The sequence below is a fragment of the Salmo trutta genome, chromosome 32 (assembly GCF_901001165.1).
Source record: "Salmo trutta chromosome 32, fSalTru1.1, whole genome shotgun sequence".
Taxonomy (NCBI): domain Eukaryota; kingdom Metazoa; phylum Chordata; class Actinopteri; order Salmoniformes; family Salmonidae; genus Salmo; species Salmo trutta.
Window position 1 is genome coordinate 12,752,593 of NC_042988.1, and position 15,319 is coordinate 12,767,911.

General features: G+C 43.1%; 1 protein-coding gene across 3 annotated transcripts in view; it reads right to left on the reverse strand.

Moving 5' to 3' along the window:
* Positions 1–15,319, reverse strand: part of LOC115171115 (signal transducer and activator of transcription 5B) — a 101,731-nt gene that overhangs the window by 14,917 nt on the left and 71,495 nt on the right. For all 3 annotated transcript variants that reach the window (XM_029727629.1, XM_029727632.1, XM_029727630.1), the window contains 7 exons: positions 15,012–15,075; positions 12,842–12,979; positions 12,407–12,563; positions 11,257–11,346; positions 10,015–10,189; positions 9,636–9,766; positions 6,484–6,635 (listed from right to left, as the gene is read on the reverse strand). In XM_029727629.1, the coding sequence (XP_029583489.1) occupies positions 6,484–6,635; positions 9,636–9,766; positions 10,015–10,189; positions 11,257–11,346; positions 12,407–12,563; positions 12,842–12,969 (833 nt within the window). In that variant the 5' untranslated portion in view covers positions 12,970–12,979; positions 15,012–15,075. The remainder of the gene's footprint in view (positions 1–6,483; positions 6,636–9,635; positions 9,767–10,014; positions 10,190–11,256; positions 11,347–12,406; positions 12,564–12,841; positions 12,980–15,011; positions 15,076–15,319) is intronic.

Genomic DNA, 15,319 nt, shown 5'->3' on the forward strand with positions numbered 1-15,319 from the left:
GGAACTCAAAAGGTGTGATGATATTAATTAACAACAATGTAGATCTGAATGTAGTTGCTGCAGTAGTTTATGTGTCGGGGGGCTAGGGTCAGTCTGTTATATCTGGAGTATTTCTCCTGTCTTATCCGGTGTCCTGTGTGAATTTAAGTATGCTCTCTCTAATTCTCTCTTTCTCTCTTTCTTTCTTTCTTTCTTTCTTTCTTTCTTTCTTTCTTTCTTTCTCTCTCTCGGAGGACCTGAGCCCTAGGACCATGCCTCAGGACTACCTGGCATGATGACTCCTTGCTGTCCCCAGTCCACCTGGCCGTGCTGCTGCTCCAGTTTCAACTGTTCTGCCTGTTCTGCCAACTGTTCTGTTTTACTTGCTGGTTTTAGGCTGGGTTTCTGTACAGCACTTTGAGATATCAGCTGATGTAAGAAGGGCTATATAAATCAATTTGATTTGATTTGATTAAACAGTCAGGAATGATTCGCAAGGAAGGTGGATCTTTTGAATATGAAAGTGGACGAAAAAGAGATTTTGCTCATTAATCTATATGGTCCAAATCAGGAGGATCCATACTTCTTTGAAAATATTTATACCAATTTATTGAACTTACAGGCAACAAATGATCAAATCATTATGATAGCAGACTATAACAAAGTGTTAAGTACCTCAATGGACCGTAAAGGAAATCACTCTACAAACTATCATCACCGTGCCCTTAAGGAAATCACAAATATTATGGACACATTAGAAATAATGGATATTTGGACACTAAAAACCCTGACCTAGTGAGATATACATGGAGGAGACTTAATCAAGCTAGTCGTCCTGACTACTTCCTTGTTTCTTTCGCTCTTGCATCAAAGGCTAAAAAAGTTTTAATAGGAGACAGAATGCGATCGGATCATCATCTAATTGGCCTTCACATAACTCTTATAGAATTTCCACTTGGATGGGGATATTGGAAATGTAATCAAAGTTTACTGGAGGACAACTTATTTTTAACTAAGACAAAATCATTTATAACTGAATTTTTCCAGAATATTATAGGTTCAGCAAATCCCCTTATTGTTTCGGGTACCTTTAAATGTACCTTCAGAGGTCATTCAATTCAATATTCATCAATAATAATGTTTCTGGCAAAAGAGACAAGACTAACAAGGGAAATACATGAACTACTAGTACAGGTAGATAGCAATAAAAACGATACAACAGAGATACAAAATAAGTTAGAGGAAAAATAAAAGAATTTGAGGAACTTAGTCAAGAACAATCTAATGTAATCTATTACAAAAATAAAGCAAACTGGATGGAATATGGAGAAAAATGCACAAAATTATTCCTGAATCTCCAATACAGGAACACTAACAATTTTTTTTCGCAGAAACTTGTTACTGAAGACAGAGTCATTTATGATTCTCCTAATTATATTTTAAAAGAGGAAGCTAAATATTTTAGGCAGATGTTCTCTTTTCTGTCTCATCTTCTCCCACTGAATGAAGATTACGGTAAGGAATTCTTTCCAAATAATATAAAAAATGGTAAATTAACAAAGGTACAGAAAATCATTTGAGGCTATTAAATCCTTTCAGTCTGGAAAAACACCAGGGCTTGATGGCATACCGGCAGAGGCATATCAAGCTTTTTTTGATGTACTAAAAGCTCCATTGTTAGATTGTTTTAACTACTCCTTTAGAAATGGTAGTCTGTCAGGTACTCAGCAGGAAGATCTGATTTCTCTATTATTAAAACAAGACCCAGAAGGCAAATATAAAGATCCAGTCTATCTAAAAAACTGGAGGCCCCTTACACTTCAATGTTGTGATGCAAAAATACTAGCGAAATGCATAGCACTCAGAATTAAAAGGGTTTTATCAGGTATTGTTCATCCTGATTAGACAGGTTTTTTACATTGGTGATACATTGGAGATAATATACGACAACTACTAGAAATAATAGAACATCATGAAACATCTAAGAAGCCAGGCCTGGTCTTTATAGCGGATTTTGAAAAGCCATTTGATAAAATAATACGGGATTTTATTTATAAACGCCTGGAATTTTTCAATCCCGGTGATTCTCTTATAAAATAGGTAAAAGTAATGTATAGCAACCCCAGGTGTAAAATAGAAAATAACGGCTACTTCTCAGAGAGTTTTGAATTGGCAAGAGGAGTTAAACAAGGGTGTCCGCTGTCACCATATCTATTCGTTATGGCCATTGAAATGCTAGCTATTAAAATCAGATCTGTTAATATCAACATTGGAGGATTAGAAATCCAAGACTTAAAAACAAAGGTGTCCATGTACACCGATGACTCAAGTTTTATATTAAGTCCACAAGCTAGATCCCTGCAATGTCTCATTGAAGATCTAGATAACTTTTCTGTACTCTCTGGATTAAAACCTAATTATGATAAGTGTATTGGATCTTTAAAAAATACAACTTTTACACTACCCTGCAGTTTGCCTATAAAATGGGCTGATCGTGAAGTAGACATACTTGGTATTCATATCACAAAATATATAAATAAGCTCTCCACAATGAATTTCAATAGAAAACTTGAAAAAATAGACAAGATCCTGCAACCATGGAGAGGTAAATACCTGTCTATTTATGGAAAAATTATTATTAACTCCTTACTCATATCTCAGTTTACTCACTTACTTATGACGCTGCCTACTCCTGATGATTCATTTTTCAAATCATATGAGCAAAAAATATTTCGCTTTATCTGCAATGCTAAACCAGACAAAATAAAGCGTGCCTATCTATATAATGAATATGAATTGGGTGGGTTGAGATTATTAAATATAAAGCACTAAACCTCTCTCTAAAAGCTTCATTTATTCAAAAGGTTAACTTGAACCCTAAATGATTCTCAAGCAGATTACTAAGAAAAGCTCATCCATTGTTTAAAAATGGCCTTTTTGCCTTTGTGCAGATTGCCATGTCTCATTTTAGATTAATTGAAAATTATACTTTTTTCAAAGTATCTCTCTTTTTCAAACAAGCATTGCAGAGCTGGTTACAATTTCAATTTCATCCCCCTGAAAAGATAGAAAAAATATTACAACAAATATTATGGCTGAATTCAAATGTGCTGGTTGATAAAACACCTGTATTTATGGGAAAGATGTTTGAAAAGGGTATTTTGTTCTTAAATGATAATGTAAATTGGAATGGTGGAGTTATGTCCTTCATGGAGTTGTATGGGAAGGTCTGCTCAATCCAGGAGTACAACCAATTGATTACAGCATTACCCCAAAAATGGAGGAGGCAGGTGGCAGCGGGAGGAGGTAGGGAACTTGTCTGTCTGCCCAATATAAAGGATCAAAACTGGCAGAGCAATAAAAATAGCATAAATAGGAAAGTATACCAGTTTCATCTGAGGACTAGGATGTTGACAACTGTGCTATACAGATTGCAAAATAGTTGGGAAGATATTTTTGATGTATCGATTCCATGGTACAGGGTGTATGAGTTGATATACAGTTGAAGTTGGAAGGTTACATACACAGGTTGGAGTCATTAAAAGTCGTTTTTCAACCACTCCACAAATTTCTTGTTAACAAACTATAGTTTTAGCAAGTCGGTTAGGACATCTACTTTATGCATGACACAAGTCATTTTTCCAAGAATTGTTTACAGACAGATTATTTCCTTTATAATTCACTGTATCACAATTCCAGTGGGTCAGAAGTTTACATACACTAAGTTGACTGTGCCTTTAAAAGGCTTGGAAAATTCCAGAAAATGTTGACATGGCTTTAGAAGCTTCTGTTAGGCTAATTGACATCATTTTAGTCAATTGGAGGTGAACCTGTGGATGTATTTCAAGGCCTACCTTCAAACTCAGTCATGGGAAAATGAAAAGAAATCAGCCAAGACCTCAGAAAAAAATTGTTGACCTCCACAAGTCTGGTTCATCCTTGGGAGCAATTTCCAAACGCCTGAAGGTACCACGTTCATCTGTACAAACAATAGAACGCAAGTATAAACACCATGAGACCATGCAGCCATCATACCGCTCAGGAAGGAGACGCGGTCTGTCTTCTAGAGATGAACGTACTTTGGTTCCAAAAGTGCAAATCAATTCCAGAACAACAGTATAGAACCTTGTGAAGATGCTGGAGGAAACAGGTACAAAAGTATCTATATCCACAGTAAAACAAGTACTATTTCGACATAACCTGAAAGGCCACTCAGCAAGGAAGAAGCCACTGCTCCAAAACCGCCATAAAAAAGCGGTTTGCAACTGCACATGGGGACAAAGATCGTACTTTTGGATAAATGTCCTCTGGTCTGATGAAACAAAAATAGAACTGTTTGGCATAATGACCATTGTTATGTTTGGAGGAAAAAGGGGGAGGCTTGCAAGCCGAAGAACACCATCCCAACCGTGAAGCACGGGGGTGGCAGCATCATGTTGTGGGCGTACTTTGCTGCAGGAGGGTCTGGTGCACTTCACAAAATAGATGGCATCATGAGGCAGGAAAATTATGTGGATATATTGAAGCAACATCTCAAGACATCAGTCAGGAAGTTAAATCTTGGGTCGCAAATGGGTCTTCCAAATGGACAATGACCTCAAGCATACTTCCAAAGTTCTGGCAAAATGGCTTAAGGACAACAAAGTCAAGGTATTAGAGTGGCCATCACAAAGCCCTGACCTCAATCCTATAGAAAATGTGTAGGCAGAACTGAAAAAGCGTGTGCGAGCAAAGGAGGCCTACAAACCTGACTCAGTTACACCAACTCTGTCAGGAGGAATGGACCAAAATTCACCCAATTTATTGTGGGAAGCTTGTGGAAGGCTACCTGAAACGTTTGACCCAAGTTAAACAATTTAAAGGCAATGCTACCAAATACTAATTGAGTGTATGTAATCTTCTGACCCACTGGGAATGTGACGAAAGAATTAAAAGCTGAAATAAATCATTCTCTCTACTATTATTCTGACATTTCACATTCTTAAAATAAAGTGGTGATCCTAACTGACCTAAGACAGGGAATTTTTACTCGGATTAAATGTCAGGAATTGTGAAAAACGGAGTTTAAATGTATTTGGCTAAGGTGTATGTAAACTTCCGACTTCAACTGTATAAAATGACTCAAGATTCAAGACTTTGTGCTTTTCAGCTAAAATGACTATGTAGAATTCTTGCCACCAACAAAATGTTGAATATTTGGGGCATAAAATCATCGAAGCTCTGCAGATTTTGTTGTGAGGATACAGAATCAACAGACAATTTATTTTGGTATTGTCCTCAGGTAGCCTGTTTCTGGTCTCAGGTTCAGAAATGGCTGAAAATGCATAGCATTGATCTAAAATTGACCCTAGAAATAGTACTGTTAGGAGATCTGGAGAGACCGGGTCAGTCAATTTCTAATACTCTTAGTAAAAGTATGCAGCCTGTGGATTGTATTCGATTAGATAGATTGAAATTGTACGTTAAACATCACAGCGTAGTTGAAAGATATATGTTGCGTAGAATTCCGAAGAGGGTGGCCAGCAGAGATAGGTGGGATGGGCTGAGGGAAGCTGAGGGTTGGGATGTGGAATTGGAGACAAGTGGGAGTGGAGTTGCTGTGCGTGAAATAGAATGATGGTCAAAGATAAAAGTAAAAAATAAAGTCTAAATAAAACATAATAAAAAGTATGTTTGAATGACACTGAGGGGTAGTGTTTTTACAGCTAATGCCGGTTTGCCTGAGGCTGATGCCGTGCAGGTGTTTGTACACATGCGTATGCACACACTCTCATTCAAATACACACATACACAGACACACACATATGTAATAGTGCCAGACATGCACTCAAACATATACAGTTGGCATTGCTGTTCTGATTTTAGTTGTCCTTGATGTCCTTTGTTTTTGTTTTTTGTTGCATTGTTTTTTTTGTCTTTTTTCTCTTTAGTTAATTTTGTTGGTTGTTGGTGCTCTAGGGGGTTCTTGGGGGTGGGGAATGGAATTCATTGTATTTTTTATTTTATTTTATTCTGGGGGGGGACTGGGGGATGGGTCTCGGATGGTTGAGGGTCAGCTACTGGGGAACTGTGGGGGGATCTTGGAGGGTTCGGGTCCCCGTTTGTTTGGCCTGGTGGGAGATCTGTCGACGTGCCCTTGAGCAGGGCGTTGACCGTGGATGCTTCTGTGTGTCGCGCTGAATGGGAGTCTTTTGGATGATTGGTGTGGTGCAGTTGTTGAGCGGCTTCACTGCTAGTATATTGTATGTTTTGGATATTCAATAAAATATATATTTTTAAATACATTGAATTCTTCCCCATTGTTGCAAAGAGTTATGGGATATTAGAATCCCATTGTCTTAACCTTTGTCATCTTCAACCTAGACTACAGTCATCTTCCCAACTACACCCCATATAAACCCAGCAGTATCCAATAGCTTGTTAACTGGGTGGCCCCTGCCCTTTGATCAATCCTAGACATATGTGATCTCTGTTAGGGGTAGAGGGTGATAGAAGGGGTCTCACCAGGACTGCAGGATGTCCAGCCCCCCCTCTGGAGGACCCCCGTTGCCGGCCAGCTGTTGACGTCTCTTCCAGTGGATCAGCTCGTCATCCAGGATGATGGTCTGCTGCTTCCTCAGCAGCTGCAGGCTCTTCTGGTGCTTCTCTGCCAGGTCCTAGGCAAACACATATGCAGGTACGCACGCACGCACACACACACACACAACGATAAGAATGTACCCATACGTCATACATATTATCCAATCAATATACATCCCCAGCTTTTATAGCCCGAAGGCATGAGATTCCTCCAGATAGACCTTACAGTGAAATGCTTACTTACAAGCCCTTAACCAACAATGCAGTTTTAAGAAAATACCTAAAAAAAAGTAAGAGATAAGAATAACTAATAATTAAAGAGCAGCAGTAAATAACAATAGTGGGGCTATATACAGGGGTTATCGGTACAGAGTCAATGTGCGGGGGCACCTCTGTCGAGGTAATTAAGGTAATATGTACATGTAGGTAGAGTTATTAAAGTGACTATGCATAGATAATAACAGAGAGTAGCAGCAGCGTAGAAGAGGGGGGAGGGGGCAATGCAAATAGTGTGGGTAGCCATTTGATTAGATGTTCAGGAGTCTTATGGCTTGGGCGTAGAAGCTGTTTAGAAGCCTCTTGGACCTAGACTTGGCGCTCTGGTTCCGCTTGCTGTGCTTTAGCAGAGAGAACAGTCTATGACTAGGGTGGCTGAAGTCTTTGACAATTTTTAGGGCTTTCCTCTGACACCGCCTGGTATAGAGGTCTTGGATGGCAGGCTTGGCCCCGGTGATGTACTGGACCGTATGCACTACCCTCTGTAGTGCCTTGCGGTCGGAGGCCGAGCAGTTGCCATATCAGGCAGTGATGCAACCCATCAGGATGCTCTCAATGGTGCAGCTCTAAAACCTTTTCAGGATCCGAGGACCCATGCCAAATCTTTTCAGTCTCCTGAGGGGGAATAGGTTTTGTCGTGCCCTCTTCATGACTGTCTTGGTGTGCTTGGACCATGTTAGTTTGTTGGTGCTGTGGACACCAAGGAACTTGAAGCTCTCAACCTGCTCCACTACAGCCCGTCGATGAGAATGCTCGGTCCTCCTTTTCCTGTAGTCCACAATCATCTCCTTTATCTAGATCTCGTTGAGGGAGAGGTTGTCCCCCCCACGGTCAGACCCCACGGTCAGGTCTCCTCCCTATAGGCTGTCTCATCGTTGTTGGTGATCAGGCCTACCACTGTTGTGTCATTGGCAAACTTAATATTGGTGTTGGAGTCGTGCCTGGCCGTGCAGTCATGAGTGAACAGGGAGTACAGGAGGGGACTGAGCACGCACCCCTGAGGGGCCCCCGTGAAGAGGATCAGCGTGGCGGATGTGTTGTTACCTACCCTTACCACCTGGGGGCGGCCCGTCAGGAAGTCCAGGATGCAGTTGCAGAGGGAGGTGTTTAGTCCCTGAGTCCTTAGCTTAGTGATGAGCTTTGAGGGCACTATGGTGTTGAACGCTGAGCTGTAGTCAATGAATAGCATTCTCACATAGGTGTTCCTTTTGTCCACCTGTAAAAGGGCAGTGTGGAGTGCAATAGAGATTGCATCATCTGTGGATCTGTTGGGGCGGTATGCAAATTGGAGTGGGTCTAGGGTTTCTGGGATAATGGTGTTGATGTGAACCATGACCAGCCTTTCAAAGCATTTCATGGCTACAGATGTGAGTGCTACGGGTCGGTAGTCATTTAGGCAGGTTACCTTAGTGTTCTTGGGCACAGGGACTATGGTGGTCTGCTTGAAACATGTTGGTATTACAGACTCAGACAGGGAGAGGTTGAAAATGTCAGTGAAGACACTTGCCAGTTGGTCAGCGCATGCTTGGAGTACACGTCCTGGTAATCCGTCTGGCCCTGCGGCCTTGTGAATGTTGACCTGTTTAAATGTCTTACTCACATCGGCTGCGGAGAGTGTGATCACACAGTCGTCCGGAACAGCTGATGCTCTCATGCATGTCTCAGTGTTACTTGCCTCGAAGCGAGCATAGAAGTTATTTAGCTCATCTGGTAGGCTTGTGTCACTGGGCAGCTCTTGGCTGTGCTTCCCTGTGTAGTCTGTAATAGTTTGCAAGCCCTGCCACATCCGACGAGCGTCGGTGCTGGTGTAGCACGATTTGATCTTAGTTCTGTATTGACGCTTTGCCTGTTTGATGGTTCGTCTGAGGGCATAGCGGAATTTCTTATAAGCTTCCGGGTTAGAGTCCCGCTCCTTGAAAGTGGCAGCTCTACCCTTTAGCTCAGTGCGAATGTTGCCTGTAATCCATGACTTCTGGTAGGGGTATGTACGTACAGTCACTGTGAGGATGTCATCTTCGATTCACTTATTGATGAAGCCAGTGACTGATGTGGTGTACTCCTCAATGCCATTGAAAGAATCCCGGAACATATTCCAGTCTGCACTAGCAAAACAGTCCTGTAGTTTATCATCTGCTTCATCTGATCACTTTTTTTATAGACCGAGTCACTGGTGCTTCCTGCTTTAATTTTTGCTTGTTAGCAGGAGTCAGGAGGATAGAATTATAGTCAGATTTGCCAAATGGAGGGGGATGGAGAGCTTTGTACTACGTGTCTCTATGTGTGGAGAAAAGGTGGTCTAGAGTTTTTTTCCCCTCTGGTTGCACATTTAACATGCTGATAGAAATGAGGTAAAACAGATTCAAGTTTTCTGCATTAAAGTCCCCGGCCACTAGGAGCACCGCCAAAGGCAGATTAGCCACTTGTCACCTGATCCTCACAAGGCACCCCGATCTCTTTCCGCGAAATTACCATTTCTTTCTCCAGCGAATGACGAGGATGAGGGCCTGTTCGGGTGTTTGGAGTATATCCTTCCAATCCGACTCCTTAAAAAAAAAATATTTGTCCAAATCGTGGTGAGTAATTGCTGTTCTGATGTCCAGAAGCTCTTTTCGGTCATAAGAGACGGTAGTAGCAACATTATGTACAAAATAAGTTACAACCAAAAAAACAAAAAACAAAATCGCACGGTTGGTTAAGAGCCAATAAAACAGCAGCCATCCCCTTCGGCGCCATCATTCCAGGTTGTACGTGTGTGTGTTTCACTACATGTGTGTGTGTATGCAGTATAAAAAGTAGTGTACCAGTCTGTATTTCTGTAGTGTGTTGGCCTCCCGGGTGAGCCAGGCCTCCACGGTGGCTCTCTTGCTCAGTAATGTGGGCTCCCTCAGCTGTCTGTCAGCAGGGGGCAGTGTGGCCAGGCTGGTCAACTGGGCTGCATGTGGGCGAAAAGAGGGAGAGGGAGAGAGAAAGGGGAAGGACAGGAGAGAGGGGGAGGTCAGCAAATCTCACATAAACACACCTGTCTTTTACTTTGCAGACCACACACACACAAACACACTGACACCCATTCACTCACCTACAAACCCACACGTCATTCTGCCCTATAAAAGGTGAGGGCTGCTGGGGTTGATGACCCAGGGTGTTGTGACTAGGAGGGGGACCAGGGCAAGGCTGACTCACCCTGGATGCGGAGGCTCTCCTGGTACTGGATGATGAAGTACTCCTGGTTGTGCTGGAGCTTTCTCAGGTCGTTCTCTGTGTCCTGGGTCAGCAGGCGCAGCTCCTCAAATGCCTGGTTGATCTGCTGGTACTTCTGGGACATGCTGTCCATCATCCCGCCCACTGGGGAGCTTGACTGCCAATCAGAGAGAGGAGAGAGAGTTGAGAGGGCTGGGCCGGTAAACAACGCTGGCTTTGAGATGATTTGCAGGAACTAGCTAGTGTGGTGTTGAGCATTTCATCATCATTACATGGAGCAGAGAGACACACAAACTGACAGAACCTGAAATTGCCCTGTGCCTCTTTAACACAACCTCAATGACCCCTGCTTGTGTTATTCCACAGTAATCCCTAACGACCATAACCAGCAGTGATCACCACTGACTGAACATGTGAGACCGTGCAGAGGGAAATGCATTTCCTTATCGTGGGCAGACACAGCCCATGGCTTGTTAAGGCTTAAGGCTGGGGACGTGAGCACTGTGAAGACAGTCTGAATAAACAGGTGGTAATGCAATCACGTAGAATATGCAATCCTGTGATAGGAGAAGCCTGGCATGACTGGAAATCAATTTAACACTGGGTTTATTGATATTCAGATGTTTTATGGACCACCGGCTTTATGGTTTTATAACCCTTGTTATAAAATATCACATTTCTTCACCTCGCCCACCAGGCCTACAGCATTGCTGGTTAATGAGAAATTCAAAGTTTATCTTTCAGCGAGACATATGGGCTGTGTCTGTGCAGGTTTTCTGACTAGGTGTGTGTGTGAAGTGCTATGTGTGTGTGTGTGTGTGTGTGTGTGTGTGTGTGTGTGTGTGTGTGTGTGTGTGTGTGTGTGTTGTGTGTATTTATGTATTTATGTGGTTGCTAACAGGTTTATGTATGTCTGTGGGAAAATTGAGAGTAAATTGCCTTTGATGTCGGCAAAGAGGCAGAAAAGCGACCCCCAATGGCTGTGATTTCCATAATGTCATGGAATTGGCTGTGTTATGTCAAACATCTCTGTGTGGTGTTTATAGAGTTTGGGCGTCTGCAAATATTTATAAAAGGTGTGTGGGTATTTCCATATGTGTATGTATGCATGTGTGTATTTTGTGTATACGAGCTACAGGTATCTGTTATATGCATACCTGTGAAACAAGCTTCCCAGGTAGGTGGGAGTAGGAATAGAAGTTGGAGAGACTGCTTCATACTCACATTAGAGGCCTCTCGGACTAGCCTCTGCTCCGTGTACAGGATGTGTTTGATGCATCTCACCAGCTCCAGAGGGCAGCGGTCATACGTGCTCTGAAAGACAAGGACCACATGTGCTGTCGTGTTAGGCTTGTTAGCCGTGTTAGCCGCTGACTGGCAGTACGGCCGTGCACACAACACTGACCAATTTAGCCTGCTCCCGCGCCGTGGCATGCTAACGCTCTAAAGCCCACTCCCTGAGCCTAGCTAAATCCAATTAAACTAATGAGATCCTTCTCTCAAGTGCAGACGACTTGGTCTCACATCCACTGGCTACATTTCTCTTCCTTTCTCTCTTTTCTCTCTCTCTTTAACTCCGGTCCTCAAGTAACCCCAAAAGCACACATTTTGTTGTAGCCACACAAAAAAACACTCATTGAAGGCTTGATGATTAATTGACAAATTGAATCAGATGTGCTTGTCCGTGGGGCTACAAAAAACATTTGTGCTGTTGGGGGTACTGGAGGACGAGAGTTGGGAAACACAGGTCTAAATCCCTCTCTCACGCACGCATACACACACCAAGGCACCATGCGGGGTTGAAAGACTGCATTGTAGGCCTACAGAGTGTTGTGTTGACAAGATGCCTCCTACTCCCACTGTGGAAGGTGATAAGAGACAGCGTGAAGCACTCAATCATAAAAGGGAACACTGCCTGGTTACCGTAGCCCAGTGTTGTCCACCTTTTGTTTTTCTTCATATAGACACACTGGCCAGAGCAGGCTGTTCTCACGTACTGTTTTATTTCTAAGTACTTTGGGTTGGGGTTTATGGACATGGGACTGTTGCCAATGAGGCTGTGATAACTAACATTTAGCCGAGTTTGGTATCAGTATAATTGAAATATAAATCCCCACGATTCAGCTGGTATAGTTGGCTGTAAAGTTGTGATATCCTTGTGAGTTTATTGGGTTTATACTGGCTTTATTAAAACTGTCCAGCTAGCTAGTTAGGTGTAGAGGTTTTTGTGAGGGCACTGGCTCTGTGCTCTGCTCACGTACACTGGGAATGTGTGCACGGTATCACTCACCTTCATACTGGTACTTCCCATCTGTCTCACCTTTCTCTAGCTAGCTTTGTGTGGAGGTTTGTCTACTGGTTAAATCTGTCTCACCTTGAGCTGGCTGGCGTAGTGTCCCAGTTTGATCTTGAGCAGGAAGCCGTCCTCTCCCACCTGATGCTCAGCCTTGTTCTGCAGCTCCTGGATCAGGCTGTCCAGCAGACGCTTGGCCTTAAACTCCTCCTGGGGGTTCTCCAGATCGATCACATCCCTGGCACAGGGACATATAGAATGCTTAGAGATATCCTGTATGTACATACATGCAGAGCAGAGTAGCCATTAATCCCCTATGCATTCCCTAACACACACACCTTCACTCAAGCACATACACAGGGACAGTGACTTTACACACTTGCTACAATGCTCTCAGGTTACTACACCTCCATGGTCCCTGCTACTACTGTGACTGTGATTGAACCGAATGTGAAGGTTACTGGGTGAGGCATGTCTTTCTGTCAGGTAGAGTGGTGTGCTTTGTGCTGCACTCACCAGAGTTGGCCCTCGAGCCACTGGGACAGGTAATGGCGCACCTCGATGGGGAAGTGCTGTCCATAGAGAGACTGCATCTGGTGCAGTGCATCCCCCTGGAGCTGCTGGGCCTGGATCCACACTGCCATCTTACACGCCCTGGGGGGAGGCGAAAGAGAGAGCGAGCGAGCGAGAGAGCGAGAGAGCGAGAGAGAGAGAGCGAGAGAGAGAGGATGGGTGGAGCAGATTTGAAGAGAGAGTGAATAGAGAGAATTTAGAGAGTAGGGTGAGCAGATTTGAAGTGACATGGAAAATGTACCGAAGGTTTTCAATCAAAAGAGGAGAACATCAGTTTGAGTTGACTAAAAGTGAAAGAAGCTTCTTTGAGACGGATGATGTATCTGACTGACACGGCCACAGAGCGGTTGGACTGGTTGTGTTTGACAGCTGTAGTTGGGCAGTTTGTTTCGCTCTGGAGGAGCTGAGGGTCTAAACATTCTGTTCTGTGTTGAGTCAACAGCTGCATGAGGGAGTGGATTTGGGTCAAATACACATGTCAAATACCTTCTTCGCTTGGAGCAAAGTCAGCAGACTTCCTTCGCTTGGGGTTTGCATTATGTTATTGGTTCAATTGTACAAGACCAAGCAGCCTTAATTACGTGAAGCTCAAATATTGGAACATATCGGACATATTTATTTGACTAAGGTCTGTCAGGTCAACAATAGACAACACAGGTCCCTCAGCTCTGAGAGAGAGTGTGTCAGTAATGTCTCTGTCTCTGTATGTCTTTGTATATGAGGACACAATGTAGAAGGGAAATGAAAGCTCTTTATATAGTGTCCATAAGCTCCTCAATACATTTCTACATACAGGTGTAGGATCTTAATTTAATTACTATTTTGTTGCTGAGAATTTGAGCTTCAGGATTTACATAAATTCACTGAAAACCTGCACTAACATATGGTTATACTAACAGTATTGCACTTTTCATGTAACCTTATTTTGGCCAGGTAAAAGCCTAACCACTGATCACGCAACATTGTGGACTAAACGTTCAAATCGTGTTGCTACAGCATTATTTTGCTGCAATTTCTTTTATATTAACAGTATTGCACTTTTCATGTAATCTACTTTTGGCCAGCTAATAGCCTAACCACCGATTAAGCAACATTATGGACTAAACGTTCAAAACCTGTTGCTGCAGGATTATTTTGCTGTGACAATATATGTCAAATTGAGATCCTACACCTGTAGGGTTGCTAAACAAAGAAAAACAATGAAGGTGAAAGCATGACAGATGGTTTGACTGCGTTCTGAGCTGGAGTGGCATAAGCTAGGAGGTGGATTTAAATGTAACAGAATGACCCCCGTCAATCATCAGCAGGTGGCTATGAGCAGACTATTCTCAGCCGATCGGAAGAGGAACCATACAGGAAGAGCTGTAAGCCTGTTCTACAGTGATGTACCAGCCTCTTCCTGACCTGCTCTCCTGTAGTGTAGGACTGCCAGTCTGTACCGGCCCATGCCCGCAACCACACACCCAGACACATAAACACACACAATGACACACTACTGTACACACGCACGCACGCACACACACACACGCACAAACACACACACACACACGCACAAACACGCACAATGATCAGTCATAATCAATACACTACTATATATACACACACACACACACACCCACACACACACACACACACACACACACACACACACACTCACACACTGCTGCTCTGTATCTGTGTCTGTGGTTGCTGGGAGTTGCCAGTAAGCAAACTCTGTCTAGCGGTGGGTTACTGACAGACAGACAGACTGACAGAATTCATCATCCTCTGTGACCTTACCAGGCGCCCGGTTCCCACCATTAGCACCTTAGTTGTCAACTCCACCAGAGGGTAAAGATAATTCCCCTCGGTACAGTACTTACCACAACAGCCAAACACAGTGGCACAAAGAGATCTGGGGAGAAGTGAAAGTTACTCCCTTTTGCTTTTTTCTTCTTCAGCAATCACTCTTTATCATTGAAGTGAATCTTGTGACTCTTTTGTGAGCCACCCACTTATAACGACATTAACTGACACACAACCCTAGATCGCAGATATAGTGTACACTGACAGTTGACCCAATGAGAGATCTACACAGTGTAAAAAACTGAAAGGAGAAGGTCACATTGCTTACCTCTTGTCTTCAGGTCTTTGCTACCATGTAATAGCAGGATATTATGAAGAGGAGCACCCCAAACCTGAGAGAGAGGGAGAGAGAAAGAGAAAGAGAAAGAGGAAGTGAGTATAACCTTGCTTGCTACTGAGGAAGTCGTCTTTTTTCAAAGGGACCACAACATTGACAAAATCTGATTACCAAAGCATTTCATGATGCTCTTCACTGGTGGAGAGCTCCCACAAACCTTAGCACCTCCATGCTTTATCCAAAGCCTCTTATTTTAACCTCAATGGCATTTCAAAAATCATAATGCATAGCATACATAT